Source organism: Aphis gossypii, chromosome 1, assembly GCF_020184175.1.
Source record: "Aphis gossypii isolate Hap1 chromosome 1, ASM2018417v2, whole genome shotgun sequence".
In the NCBI taxonomy this organism is placed as follows: domain Eukaryota; kingdom Metazoa; phylum Arthropoda; class Insecta; order Hemiptera; family Aphididae; genus Aphis; species Aphis gossypii.
In genome coordinates this window covers 42,237,959-42,251,560 of record NC_065530.1, presented here as the reverse complement: position 1 = coordinate 42,251,560, position 13,602 = coordinate 42,237,959, and the positions used below count along the sequence as shown (strand labels likewise).

Here is a 13,602-nt window from a genome sequence, read left to right as displayed (position 1 = left end):
CTAGAGTATATGTTTCAAGTTTCTATGACTTGTAATTTTTAACCATAAAAAAATCTAAAACAATGTATTTGATAGTAAATCGTTATTTTACGAGTGAATTTTGGATTTTGTAAACTTCAGATATTTTTTTTTAATTGGCCAACACTTAAATTCTTTTATAATTCATGTAAGTCAAACTTATGATGGGAAATCTTGTAATAAAATTTCATTTCTTAGCTACTTATACAATTTTTTTTATAAATTTGAACTACAAATAATTTTAAAATATTCATGACAAATTTCGTAAAAATTTGAACTTTAAATGCTTTTAAAAAAAAATATGACTGTATTTTTATAATTTTTTAATCACCATAAGACATAATGAACGTTGTATTCAATTTTAAAGCAATTTTCAATTTTTAATTTTGACTCAGCCAAAAAATGTAATTATTTAAATTCATATTAATATAAAATAGGTAACACATTGTTATTATTATTTTTATAAATAGTATTATTTATAATATATTTATTGGTCACTTATTAACTGACCTCCACTATTAAATTCTTTTTTAGATTCTGAACGAAGTGATGAATATATTGATTTTACAATGATGTGTGTTTTTTTGTTTTGTTTTTTGTTTTTGTGTCTCTGTCGAAATAATGCTTCGATTTCAAACTTCGGGAGTGGTTTTTGATAGCAAAAAGAATATCCTTGATGCATTATAGAAGTCAAAAGTAAACATTTTCCAACAGTTTTCAAAGAAATCGAGGAAAACAAAAAAAGTCACGGAAAAATATGAATTTTTACTCGAACCCAATTTCGATCAAATCGATTTTTTTATGCGGTTGTAACTCAAAAAATGATCACTGTAAATACTTTAAATTTTCATTAAATGTTATCGTAAATCGTTAGTCGCAATTTTTTTTACTAGCATTTGAAGTTTGAATATTCACAAAAATTTCTTCAAAGTCATGAATATTTTCAAGTTATTTTGTAAGTATAATTCATAAAAATGTTTGTATAAGTAGCTAAAAATTGAAAATTTAATACAAGATTTTCTATAAGTTTGGATTATAATAATTATAAAAGAACTTAAATTTTGTTGTAGGTATTCAGGCCATTTTAAAATATAAGCTACCATTTTCAGTTTTTATATAAACTCATAAATGAAGCATCCTTAGCGTTGGCAGAATTTTTTTGTTTTTATTTAAATTTATTTTTAATACCTCATAATTTGAAATGACTAAATCTTTGAAATGATTATATAATAAAAATTACTGTTTTGGTTTGACTACGAGTGTCATTAATTATTGAAAAAAAAATGGAATGTTCAATAATTCAAAAATAAAATGACTTAAACGAACTCTCTCTATATATATTTATAAATATTTATATGCTTATAAATAAAAAAAATTATTATTAAAATACAGCATTAAATATCTCACTTTTTTGTAGATAAATGTGTTCACTATACGTCGACGTTCACTAACTCGAGTTCACGAAAACAGATCATTGTAATACTGTATACTGTATTGCTGTAATGCGCTACGAAATTTACAGTTTAACAAACAGCTGCCTACATAATAGAATTATATTCATTGAACGCAATACGCTACATCCGAAATAATTAGAGAATGATTCTTATTCTGGCCCACAATACGATCCCGCGACCTAAAAAGAAACAACAATACTGAGATCACTAATTTTGCCAATATTTGAACTCCACCCATTGGCCATCATAGCTCACTTCTTGTGAGCCAGACTAGGTGTATACAATTTCAGTAAATAATATTAATATCCATACGAAGGTATTTTAGTCAATGCATGTGTTACACTTTGGTCATAGATATACATACCGGATTCTATTCTCTACACATTTCGATTAATGTAAGTATCATAAATATTATTACATTGACAGATGATTATATAATTTAATAAAAAGATATTTAGTTAAATATTGTATAAGCTTTAGAGAACAGGTTTATTCTGAAAATGCACATTCAATTATAATAACTAATAAGTTAATTTTATAATTTACATCAATAAAAGCTTATCTTATTAAAACAATGTTCAACAGTAATAGTGTATTTTAAAATAATTTAAACATGTAATTAAATTTTAGATTTATGGTATTCTTATTCCGTTTATACGTATTCTAAAAAACAACAACAGGTAGCTTAAATAAGCACCACCATAATTAAATAATTAGCAATTCTATGTTTATTCTAAAAATAAAAAAAAAAAACATTACTTAAAAAACGACAACACATTTATTTATCACGTATTCTGTTTTAATAAAATGTTTGCACATTTTATTTTTAAAAATGGTTTTATATTGATAAAATTATCTGATTTTATATACCTATGATATAAATCATAAATTATACAAAAAAATTATTAATGAAAAAAAATAAGTAAATTATAGCTTTTTTATAATAATTATTTTAATGGAACATTATTGTGTTTTGGTTTATATAAATACAAATCAGTTAAATTCAGTTCTTTATAGACTTTTATCACAAATTTGAACATTGCTTTATCAAAAAAATTAAATTAAATTAACAGCCAAATTCATCAACCAACCAATTTATCCCAAATAGTGAAAAATGAATATCGGGCAAAACGATACCAATCGATGGGATTTTTCCCCACAATTTCAACAACCATCATACAGACTTCACGACAGGTTTATCCGATTGAAAAGAACATATTGGAACAGACAATATGCAATCATTTTGCTCGCGTATACAGGTAACTTATTATATTTTTTGATAAAAACTTATCCCACAAGTCAAATTAAATATTTAATGAAATATAACCTTTTATTTATCAGCTGTTGATATTCTATTAATGTTCAGCTGTCTTCATCTGCGCATACTAACATTCAAACATTATTAATATTTTAATTTAAATAGGAATGTATCGAAGTTTTGAAAAAGAAAATAAGCAAAATCCCACAAAATATATATTCCAAGTTTTATAAATAAATATTTATGTGTATATACATTCAAGGCATTCAAGCATTCTAATAGTAATAGTATAACGTAATTCTAATAATTAATTTGTTAGAAGATAAATTAGAATTTAAATAATCCCTTTTAAATTTAGTTGAATTTTCGTTGATCAATGATTGTAATTTATTGGGTATGAATGTATGATTCTGATTATTGTATTCTATTTTGAATTAAACTTTTTAAGCAAAAAAACATAATGTAAAATATATGTTTATGATTTATTATACATTATGAGTGTATATTAAAATTGTATATTTTATACAGGTTTAACAATTGTGTTGAATCAATTCACTTTTCATTATATGTTTTTTGAGTTTTTGTCAGATCAAAATAAAGTAAGTGCGAGTGTCATACCAAATAGTAGTTTTCAATGGTTTTATAATACCTAATTTTACATTTACCCATTTAATCAATATTTATTTTATAGTTTCAGATTAACTCTTCCTACGATGATTACATACGTTACTACATATATGGATACATTATGTGTTTTATACCTGGTGGAGTTTTATCCACCATTTATCCAGCTCACAAGTAATTGACCAATACATTAAATAGATATATAAGACTATGATTTATAAAATATATATATTATGCAAATTTAAATTTGATAAAATTGTCTAATATAAGAACAAGTGAAAAGTTATATAATCAACTCTCGTAAAATAATTTTATTTTAAGTGATATAATAAAAATTCACTGTTTTTCTCGAGTTCTGATATACGTACTACACTATTACAGAACATGTATTAATGATGTAAAAATCCTACTAACTATTGATAACTTCTGTATTGACTGTATTACATGATTCCTTTAATTATATACAACTAAATACTATTTTTCATATAAATCCTAGCCATGCCCAATACCTCACTTACAAATGTATTAAGAGTGTAGTTTTATAATATTGTGTTTTTAGTATTTTAGGAATCTCTGTCACCATATCATCGATTCTCTATTTAATTATAGTCATGAGTATACGTTACATAGATGCTCACACTCACTGTTTCTTACAATTTTTCATGGGAATGATATCGGTAAAAATAACATAATTTATTGTAAAGTGTATAGCATACATTTTTAATGATAGTGATGTGTATTTTAATTTTTAATATCCTAGGCCGTAGCGTATTCAGCAATTTTCAGGGTTTGGACATATTGGATTCCACTGAACACACAGTCAATACGTCACGTCCCAATAATACTGTACGAAGTGACACACAAAGGCGGATTTATCTATGAGAATATTATTGCACTCCACCGTTCATATTCATCTTATACGTTAACGCTATCTATTGGTATACTTACATTTAACTCACGATGCTCAACACATTTGAATATAAGGCTAATAGTAGTATACAGTGTAATGTACTTCTTCAGGAGTGATCGGTTTAGCGTGGTACGTTTTATGGTTTTACGTGATCAATGACAATCAATTTCGGAGGCTGAACTGCGATATTATTTTATTTGGAGGTTCAAACAACTCACGATATCCTTTGGAAAAATCTGAAGTGTCGTTCACCCGTTCAATCGTATCGGGCATACCATGGAAATCGTTATTTACTTCGGTGCCTGTCCTTATAATAGTTTTATTATACATCTGTATTGATCGAATATTTTATAAAAGAGTTGAAAGTGATTTCTATATTGATGTATGTTATAGTTTATTTGATACATTTAAAAATCATTATATTTTGCTCTTGACGAAATCATTATTAAACACATTGTTATGTCTACACAGGAAATGCTTGAACGACAAACTAGAACATTTACGATCGTTATATTGATTCTCATCGTCATCCTGGTCGAATTAGCTCCAGAAATCACTATATCCACATCCACTACCAACATTAGAAAATTTTGGAGTTGCTTATACCTAGGTTCTATGAGCATATATTTTATTCTGGAAGCCATTATCGGCAACACGTTAAAAAACAATACATTTTACCATTTTATTCTTCTAGAAGTAGAACATTTTCGTTTTTTTGGTAAATATAAAGTCATGTGAAAAATACAATGTTGAAAACTACAGTTTATAATGTTATAATTCCTAATTACGTCGTTTTCTTATAGGGTACCAATTAAACTATTTAGATATTGCGCCAAATTATGCTAGCTTAATTTATAGTTCTCTGATGACGATTGCATATACTTCCAATAAATTGTTTGAAACAGTTTTAAATAAAATATTCAATTTTGGGGTAATAAAACAAAAGATTTGAAATTTTCTAATGATTATCAAATGAAGTTAACTGTCGGAATTACATTTAAACATAGATACTTAACGATACCGAAACTCATATCTTAATGGCGGTGTTATGCTTAACGATGGGAACGTTATATGCTGTTTTCGGTTCTGCGGAAATACAACCCTGGTCAGCGGACAAACCAGTAGAAGAAATTCAACAAAATCTAGTCGAAAATGAAAATCTGCCGTCCGTGTAAAAGGTTAATTTAATACATTTACTTTTATACACAATACACATTACATTTAAATACTAAATGTACATTATATAGATAATAAAATTAATTATAATGAGTATTTTTATTGTTATTCGATTCTGAACGAAGTGATGAATGTATTGATTTTACAATGATGTGTGTTTTTTTTTTTGTTTGTTTGTTTTTGTGTCTGTGTACAGCATAACTAGTCGAAATAATACCTCAATTTCAAACTTTGGGGGTGGTTTCCGATGGAAAAGTGAATATCCTTGGTGCATTATACAGATCAAAAGTAAACATTTTCCAACAGTTTTCAAAAAAATCGAGAAAAACAAAAAAACGGAAAAACGAGAATTTTTACGCAAAACCAGTTTTCGACTAAATCGATTTTTTTATATAGTTGTAATTCAAAAACTAATCACTGTAAATACTTGAAATTTTCACCAAATGTTAATGTCAGTGTTATCTATATACAGTTAAATTTTCAAAAATTTTCGATTTTTTTGAGTTTTATAGGCCACTCAAATTTTCGATTTTTATGAGTATTTTTTTTTGAAGTGTCGATAAAAAAATGTTGGATGACTAAAAAAACTTGAAAATTTAATACAAGATTCCTTATGAGTTGTTATTATCATAGCTAAAAAAAATAAAAATCGTTAGTCACAATTTTTTTATAAACGTTTATAGTTCAAATTTTTACAAAATCTGTCGAAAACGCGAAAATTTGCAAGTAATTTTGAAGTTGTAAAATCATAAAAATTTTTGTGTTCATAACTAAAGATTAAAAATACAACACTAGGTTTCACATAAGTTTTCCTTCAAGTATCTATAGAGAAAAATCGAAGAATCATTATAGGAAAAATTAAAGTGCGTTTAAATTTTCAATTTTAAGAAATATCATAACGATATCGATTTATCCTCAACGATTTTAAAAATTTGTTATTATTCAAAAAATATAAGTCGTAAATACTTGAAAATTTCACCAGTTATTTAGATTGGCATTTTCTTTACATGATTTAATTTTCAAAATATTTTGACTTTTTTTTAGCTATTTATAGACAACTAAAATTTTCAATTTTTCTGAAAAATTTTTTTTGAAGTGTCGATAAAAATTTTTTGGCCCAATAAAAACACTTGAAAATTTAATACAAAGTTTCTCATAAGTTACTCATATAATGATTTAAAAATTATAAGAATACATAGGTACAATTTTTTTTTATTAGCATTTGAAATTCAAATATTGACATAAATTCGTTAAAATCATGAATATTTGCAAACTATTGTGTAGGTATAATTCATAAAAAATTTTGCATAAGTAGCTAAGAGTTGAAAATTTAATATAAGATTTTTTATAAGTTTAGCTTACAATAATTATTATAAAAGAACTTAAATTTTGGTGTATTCAAGCCATTAAAACATATACCACCTTTTTCACCAACCACAAATTATATCCTTGGCTGACAAATCATCTTCGTTCAGAATCGTTTTTCGTATACAATGATAACTATCATTGGATTCAAAATTAACACTCCTATAATATATAATAGTAATCCACACGGTACCTAATGTACAGCAGAGCGGTACCCACTAACCTGCTTTTTTTGTTATTTATTATTATCTGTATTATGTTAAACGGTTAATGTTATCAGTAATAACCACGGTCGCAAATATTGGAGTTAAAATATTTTTATTATGAATAATATAGTTGTTAAATATAATAAAAAACTACATTTTATATTCTTATATACTATTATAGTATTATAATATTTATTTCTTTATGTGAAGACAAATTCTGTCGGAGTTTTTTATATCTTCAATCATAATCATATATTTTGGTTGACGATAACTACCTCACTTAATTTATCTAACAGAACTGTCCACATTGCGTCCTGTTTATCCCCGAAATATGGTACAGAACTTTCTATAAATACATTAATATCAATATTATTGTTAATGTTATATTTTCCTTTAACTTACATTGGACAACAAGTTATTGATTATCGTGTTCATGGCGCTAGTAACATACGAACATATTCTAAGTTTCTACCGAATTTATGTAAACCTTATTATTATCAAAAATTAATTTTATCTGAAATTCTCCATCTACTAATATATTAATTTTATTATATATTTTAAAGATAATTTCAACATATCAGAATAATTTTAATAAGAAATATTTAAATAATACAATTTGAAAATTATACCACGTGATATTATAATAAAAAATTTGGATACATACTTATATAATATTATTCAAACAATTGATTTTTACATTATCATAATATTTTCAGAATACTAAATTAATATTAGTTCATAATAATAGCTTTGTAATTAAAATTTGACAACAATAAAACATTAACATTGCGAAAATGATATCTGGTTACTATTATTTGTCAAATAGCTATTCAACCACTAAATTATAGACCATATCACATGTCAAAAATAATTATTGATACGTATCTTAGTATAATGACAGAAACCACTAACTGCTTCTGTATATTCTCTAATTTACACTACTTACCAGATATGTTACGGTATACAAATTCATAAAATAATGTTAGAATAAAATTAACTTATATAAAACACTCAATAGTTAATTGAATTTATTGAATTTAATTACAATATCTTAAAGTAGATTCCATTGCCATTTCTAAACAAAATAAAACCACTTCCAGATCGAGTAAAGACTTAACTTAACGTTACAAATTTATAAGCTATCAGAATAATAATAATATTATACTTTAGTTACTAACACCGCTTATCCATATTACCATACGGCATTCAGCGTAAAAATATAATTTTTATAAAATGTAACTGAAAATGTTTATTATGTTTTATACTGATTTTGTAATGTTATTTCTATTGTATATTATTGAGGATAAAACAGGTAATCATTATCATAAAGGCTTCTCTTTAATGTAATACAGATATATTAGTAATTAATATTTTGGTGGAAAATATGAAACAGGACGATAAGTATCTTAATTAATAATTTTCAATCAACTTCATGAAATAAAAATTCCAAATTAACACAATGCATACTATTTCGAAATTTCTGATTTGATGTTTAAATTTTAAATTATTATTATATTATGTTAGACCCACATTGGCCATTTCATTGAGACAAATAATATAATAACATATTAGAAGGACGTTATACCCGTATGTGTTGTCTCCATCTTACACACGTACGACAAAACGCGTTTACGCAGTCTGATTTGAACTTGCAGAATTTTGTTTTTCGAGTAAATATTCCTATTATAAAATTGAATTGTAACAATATAGTAAAACGCTGAGTTTTTCCATTATATCCAATATGACGTTGATTATATCGTTTAGAAATATCAGAAATATCAACGTTTTTAAAATACCTATAAAATTTCAAAATTTTAATTTGAAAAAAAAAACGAAGCGTCTTAGCCTCAGAAATATTGTCACCATTCAATTTTATAATATGTATTTATTTTACTCTTGAAAAATTGAGCGAGTTGTATTATTCGGACTGCGTAAACGTGTTTTGTCTATGGCTTAAGTGTGTATGACGGCGACAACACATGTGGGTATGACGTCGTTTTAACAAATTCAACCAACATAATATGAAATGTATAAGGTAATATTAATATTGTCATATAATACATTATACAATGTAATCATAGAATTAGTTATCTAAACACTGCGCATGGTGCACATGGACTATGTATAATTTGTATACTACACTTTGGTCGTAGATAAAATATACACCGAATCATCTTCTCCAGACATTTTGACTAATGTAAGTATCATATTATATTATTATATTGATAGATGAGACTATGTATAATAAAAAATATTTACCTATATATTGAATAGGTAAACTATAGAGAACAACTTAATTATTTGAATATACATTTAATTATACAAAGTTGAATTTATAACTTACATCAATAATACCCTTCATATTAAAACGATATCAATAATAATTTTATGTTTTTAACAGGTAGGTAACTAAAATTTTTTTTTATTTAATAATTATATGTTGTGTTCATAATTTTTATTTTTGGTATTCTTATTCTGTTCGTAACGTATTCAAAAAAAAAAAAAAAGTAGGTAATTTAAATAAAAAAATAAACAATTTCTAAATTTATGTTAATTGATAAAATACTGAAAAGATTATTTGAAAAGCACAATACAGTACTTTATAATGTTATATTTTAATGTTTGCTTCTTTTATTTTTAACAATATTTTTATATTATACAGATTTTACAGAACAATTACGAGTAGTAATAATAATAAAAAAATTAAATAACAGCTTTTTTATAATAATTTATTTAAAGGAGTACTATAATATATTTTTGTTTTTTAAAAATAAAAATCAGTTCTCTATAGACTGTTATATCAACTTTAAACATTCACTATCGAAAATGAATTTCGAAGAAAACGAGACTAATCGATGGGATTCTACCCCTCACTATCAACAGTCGTCACACAATCTCATCAACAGGCTTATTCGTTTAAAAACCACATATTGGAATAGACAATATGCGATCATTTTGCTCGCGTATATAGGTAAATTTTAGTAATTTTTCGATAATAATTAATAATTTATGTCGCATGTTAAATTTAATAGTTCTTAAATTATTTAATTTCTTTTGTTTATCAGCAGTCGATATTCCGATAATATTCAAATGTCTCAACTCTCTATCATACTAACATTTAAACATTCAAATTTTAATTTACTCAGAAATCTATCATCATTTTTTATGAAAAAAGCAAATTAGTTAAATCCCACAAAATATAAACTCTGTTTTACAACATAACCATTATATATATTCTAATAATACTAGTATAATAATTTATTATAGCTATATTGTCATTGATCATTGGTTGTCATTCCTTGGATTCTGATTATGTTAACCTATATTAAATTAGATCTCTTAAATTAAATGTAAAATACATGTATGATATATTATAATATAATATGTGTGTATGGTAAAATGATATATTTTTATAGGTTTATCAATTGTGTCGTATCAATTTACTTTTCATTATAAGTTTTTTGAGTTTTTGTCAGATCAAAATAAAGTAAGTGAGCGTGTCATACAGAATAGTGGTTACACTAGACCACATATACCACTGGACATGAAAAAAATATTTGATAATACATATTTTTACATTTATCCATTTAGTTAATGTTATATTATATAGTTACAGATAAACTCGTCCCATTATAATTACATTATTTACTATGAATATGGATATATTATAGGTTTTATACCTACAGGAGTTTTGGCCACCATTTATCCAGCTCACAAGTAATCGACCAATACATTTAATATAGATAAATAAGATTAAAATTTATAAATAATTATATTATGCAAATTGAAATTTGATGAAATTATCTTGTATGAGTACAAGCAATAAGCCGCTCAAACAAATATCTAATTTACGTAAAATAATTTTACTTTAAGTTATTAAATAAAAATTCAAAAATTCAATGTTTTTCATGAATTGTGATAATATTATGTAGGTACCTACTGCAGAACATGTATATTAATGTTGTAAAAATATGTAAGATAAAATTAATATACTCTAAGGCCTAAGTCACTAACTAATGATCATTTCTGTATGGACTGCAGTATTACGTGATTTCTATAAAAACATACAACCAAATTCTAATTTGCATAAAAATCTTAGCTTAGCACTACGTCTCGCCTTAAAATTTTTCAGTGTAGTTTCATAATTGTGTTTTTAGTATTTTAGGAATTTCCGTCACAATATCATCGATTGTTTATTTAATTATAGTCATGAGTATACATTACATAGACGCTCACACGCATTTTTTCTTACAATTTTGTATGGGAATTACAATGGTAAAAATGATCGTTGTAAAGTGCGATCTCCTAACATATATTTATAACGATATTAATTTGTGTTATAATATTCTAGGCCGGGGTGTTTGGAGCGATTGACAGGGTTTGGACATATTGGGTTCCACTGAATACGCAGTCAATACGTCACGTTCCAATAATACTGTACGACATGACACACAAAGGCGAATATATCTATGAGAATATTATTGCACTCCACCATACATATTCATCTTATACGTTAACGCTATCTATTGGTATACTTACATTTAACTCACGATGCTCAACACATTTGAATATAAGGCTAATAATCGCTTACGGTAAAATGTATTTCATTAGGAGTGTTCGGGTTGGCGTGGTACGTTTTGTGGTTGTACGTGATCAATGAAAATCAATTTCGGAGGCTGAACCGCGATATTATATTATTTGGAGGTTCGAACAACCCACGATATCCTTTGGAAAAACCCGAATTGTCATTAACCCGTTCAATCGTAACGGACATACCATGGAAATCGTTGTTTACTTCTATGCCTATCCTTGTTATCTTTTTATCATATGTGTTTGATGGTCAATTATATATTAAAAAAGCTGATGGTGATTTAGACATTCAGGTACAAGGTATTTTCTTTAATACATTTCAAAGTAATTATATTTTTCAATTATAGAAATCAATATTAATCACATATATAATGTATGTAAAATAATATTGTTTTGACTACATAGGAAAATTTTAAACAGCAAACGAGAACATTTAATATCATTTTATTGATTATAATTGTCATCCTGGTCGAATTAGCTCCAGAAATCATTGTATCCATTACCACCACCAATATTAGAAAGTTTTGGAATTGGTTATATTTTGGTTTAATGTTCATATATTTTATTCTGGAAGCCATTGTCGACAACACTTTAGAAACCAATCAAATTTACTTTTTTATTCTTATAGAAATAGAATATCTTAGTTATTTCGGTAAATATAAAGTCATATGAAACATACAATATTTAAAACTATTTTTCGTATTGTTTTAAATCAAAATTACGTCGGTTCTTTACAGGATACTTCTTAAACTATTTAGATATTGCACCAAAATACGCTAGCTTAATTTCTAGTCTTCTGATGGTAGTTTATTATACTTCCACTATATTGTGGGATGAGGCCACACGGAACATATTCAATCCTAAGGTTATAGAATAAAAAAAAATTGATATATTCTTAATAGTATTAACTTAACTGTTAAAAGTTAACTGTCGTAATTACGTTTGAATATAGATACTTAACGATGTCGAAACTAACATCTTGAAAGCGGTAATATGTTTATTGATGGGAACGTTATATTCTATTTACGGTTCTGCGGAAATACAACTATGGGCAGCGGACAAACCAGTAGAAGACACTCAACGAAATCTAGTCGAAAATGAAGATTTGCAGTCTGTTTAACAAATCAATTAAATATATTTACTATTGTCTACACATTACACTTAAATACTAAACGTAAATAATATAGATAATACAATTAGTAATTACTAGCTGACATCATGCACTTCGTTGCCCGTTAAAAATGTTAATTCTATAATATGATTCAAACTTTGTTTAATTTGTTATTTAATACTCGATTTAACGGTGTTCAAAACTCAGACATTTTCATTGGCCATTTTGAATCTCAACCTCAAAAAACTTTTGCAAGCAGCACTTTAAAATGCGAATTTTGTAAAATACTTTCTCACTGCACCCTAAATTTATGGTACCAATGAACTATGTAAATTGCAAGCTTCGATCTATCATTGTACATTTATCAGTCAGTGAGTTATTCAGGTTAAATTATAGGTATAAAACTTGGCGTTGCCCGTGAACCCTTTACGGATAATGCGAATAGTATAAGTATTATCAAGTACCTGTAGTGGATTTCGGACCTCACGAGATTTGTATGTAAGTTTGTAAATCTAACCCTTAATTTTCAGTTATATCATTTTTTTTTTTACTACGGTAGATAAGATTCAATAATGCGCCATCTCGTAGTTTTTATGTTGTTGGTATAACAACCTGACTTATTTTATTTTTTTTTTGTATGTAACAATACGGCAAACTTTATACTTCTTATAACTATTTAAGTAATAAACTTTTTGGACTTTTCTCTTTTGATGGCTCATTTGCACACCAAATACTTGTGTAAGAAAAAAAATCATGAAAATCTACTTTACCACTTTTCTCTTATTTGTTTTATTCATACAACAAAATATGTCTCACACACTAAATAATTAAACTATATTATATTTTTAACGATTTATTTAACATGAGTGGGTATTTATATACTTGTTCAA

At 25.8% G+C, this 13,602-nt stretch overlaps 1 protein-coding gene across 5 annotated transcripts; it reads left to right on the top strand.

The window, feature by feature from the left end:
* Positions 1-1,515: 1,515 nt before the first annotated feature.
* LOC114122012 (probable vesicular glutamate transporter eat-4) lies at positions 1,516-13,602 on the top strand. 5 transcript variants are annotated; one of them, XM_050196919.1, is made up of 10 exons: positions 1,516-1,867; positions 2,546-2,731; positions 3,259-3,329; positions 10,622-10,728; positions 11,169-11,286; positions 11,363-11,540; positions 11,623-11,894; positions 12,007-12,253; positions 12,339-12,466; positions 12,554-13,602. In XM_050196919.1, the coding sequence occupies exons 2-10, from the start codon at positions 2,587-2,589 to the stop codon at positions 12,719-12,721; spliced, it is 1,434 nt and encodes a 477-aa protein (XP_050052876.1). In that variant the 5' UTR covers positions 1,516-1,867; positions 2,546-2,586; the 3' UTR covers positions 12,722-13,602. The 5 variants fall into 5 exon arrangements, with proteins under 5 accessions (XP_050052876.1, XP_050052874.1, XP_050052873.1 ...); XM_050196917.1 differs by lacking the exon at positions 10,622-10,728 and adding an exon at positions 3,422-3,528 and having other exon boundaries at positions 1,518-1,867; XM_050196916.1 differs by lacking the exons at positions 10,622-10,728; positions 11,169-11,286; positions 11,363-11,540 and adding exons at positions 3,422-3,528; positions 3,914-4,031; positions 4,115-4,292 and having other exon boundaries at positions 1,519-1,867.

Bases quoted from the DNA above. Each gene is read 5' to 3' on its own strand.
- LOC114122012 (XM_050196919.1), top strand. From the start codon at position 2,587: ATGAATATCGGGCAAAACGATACCAATCGATGGGATTTTTCCCCACAA. The intron at 3,330-10,621 runs GTAAGTGCGAGT...TATATTATATAG, and splicing joins TTTTGTCAGATCAAAATAAA to TTACAGATAAACTCGTCCCA. The intron at 11,541-11,622 runs GTATACTTACAT...GTATTTCATTAG, and splicing joins TACGTTAACGCTATCTATTG to GAGTGTTCGGGTTGGCGTGG.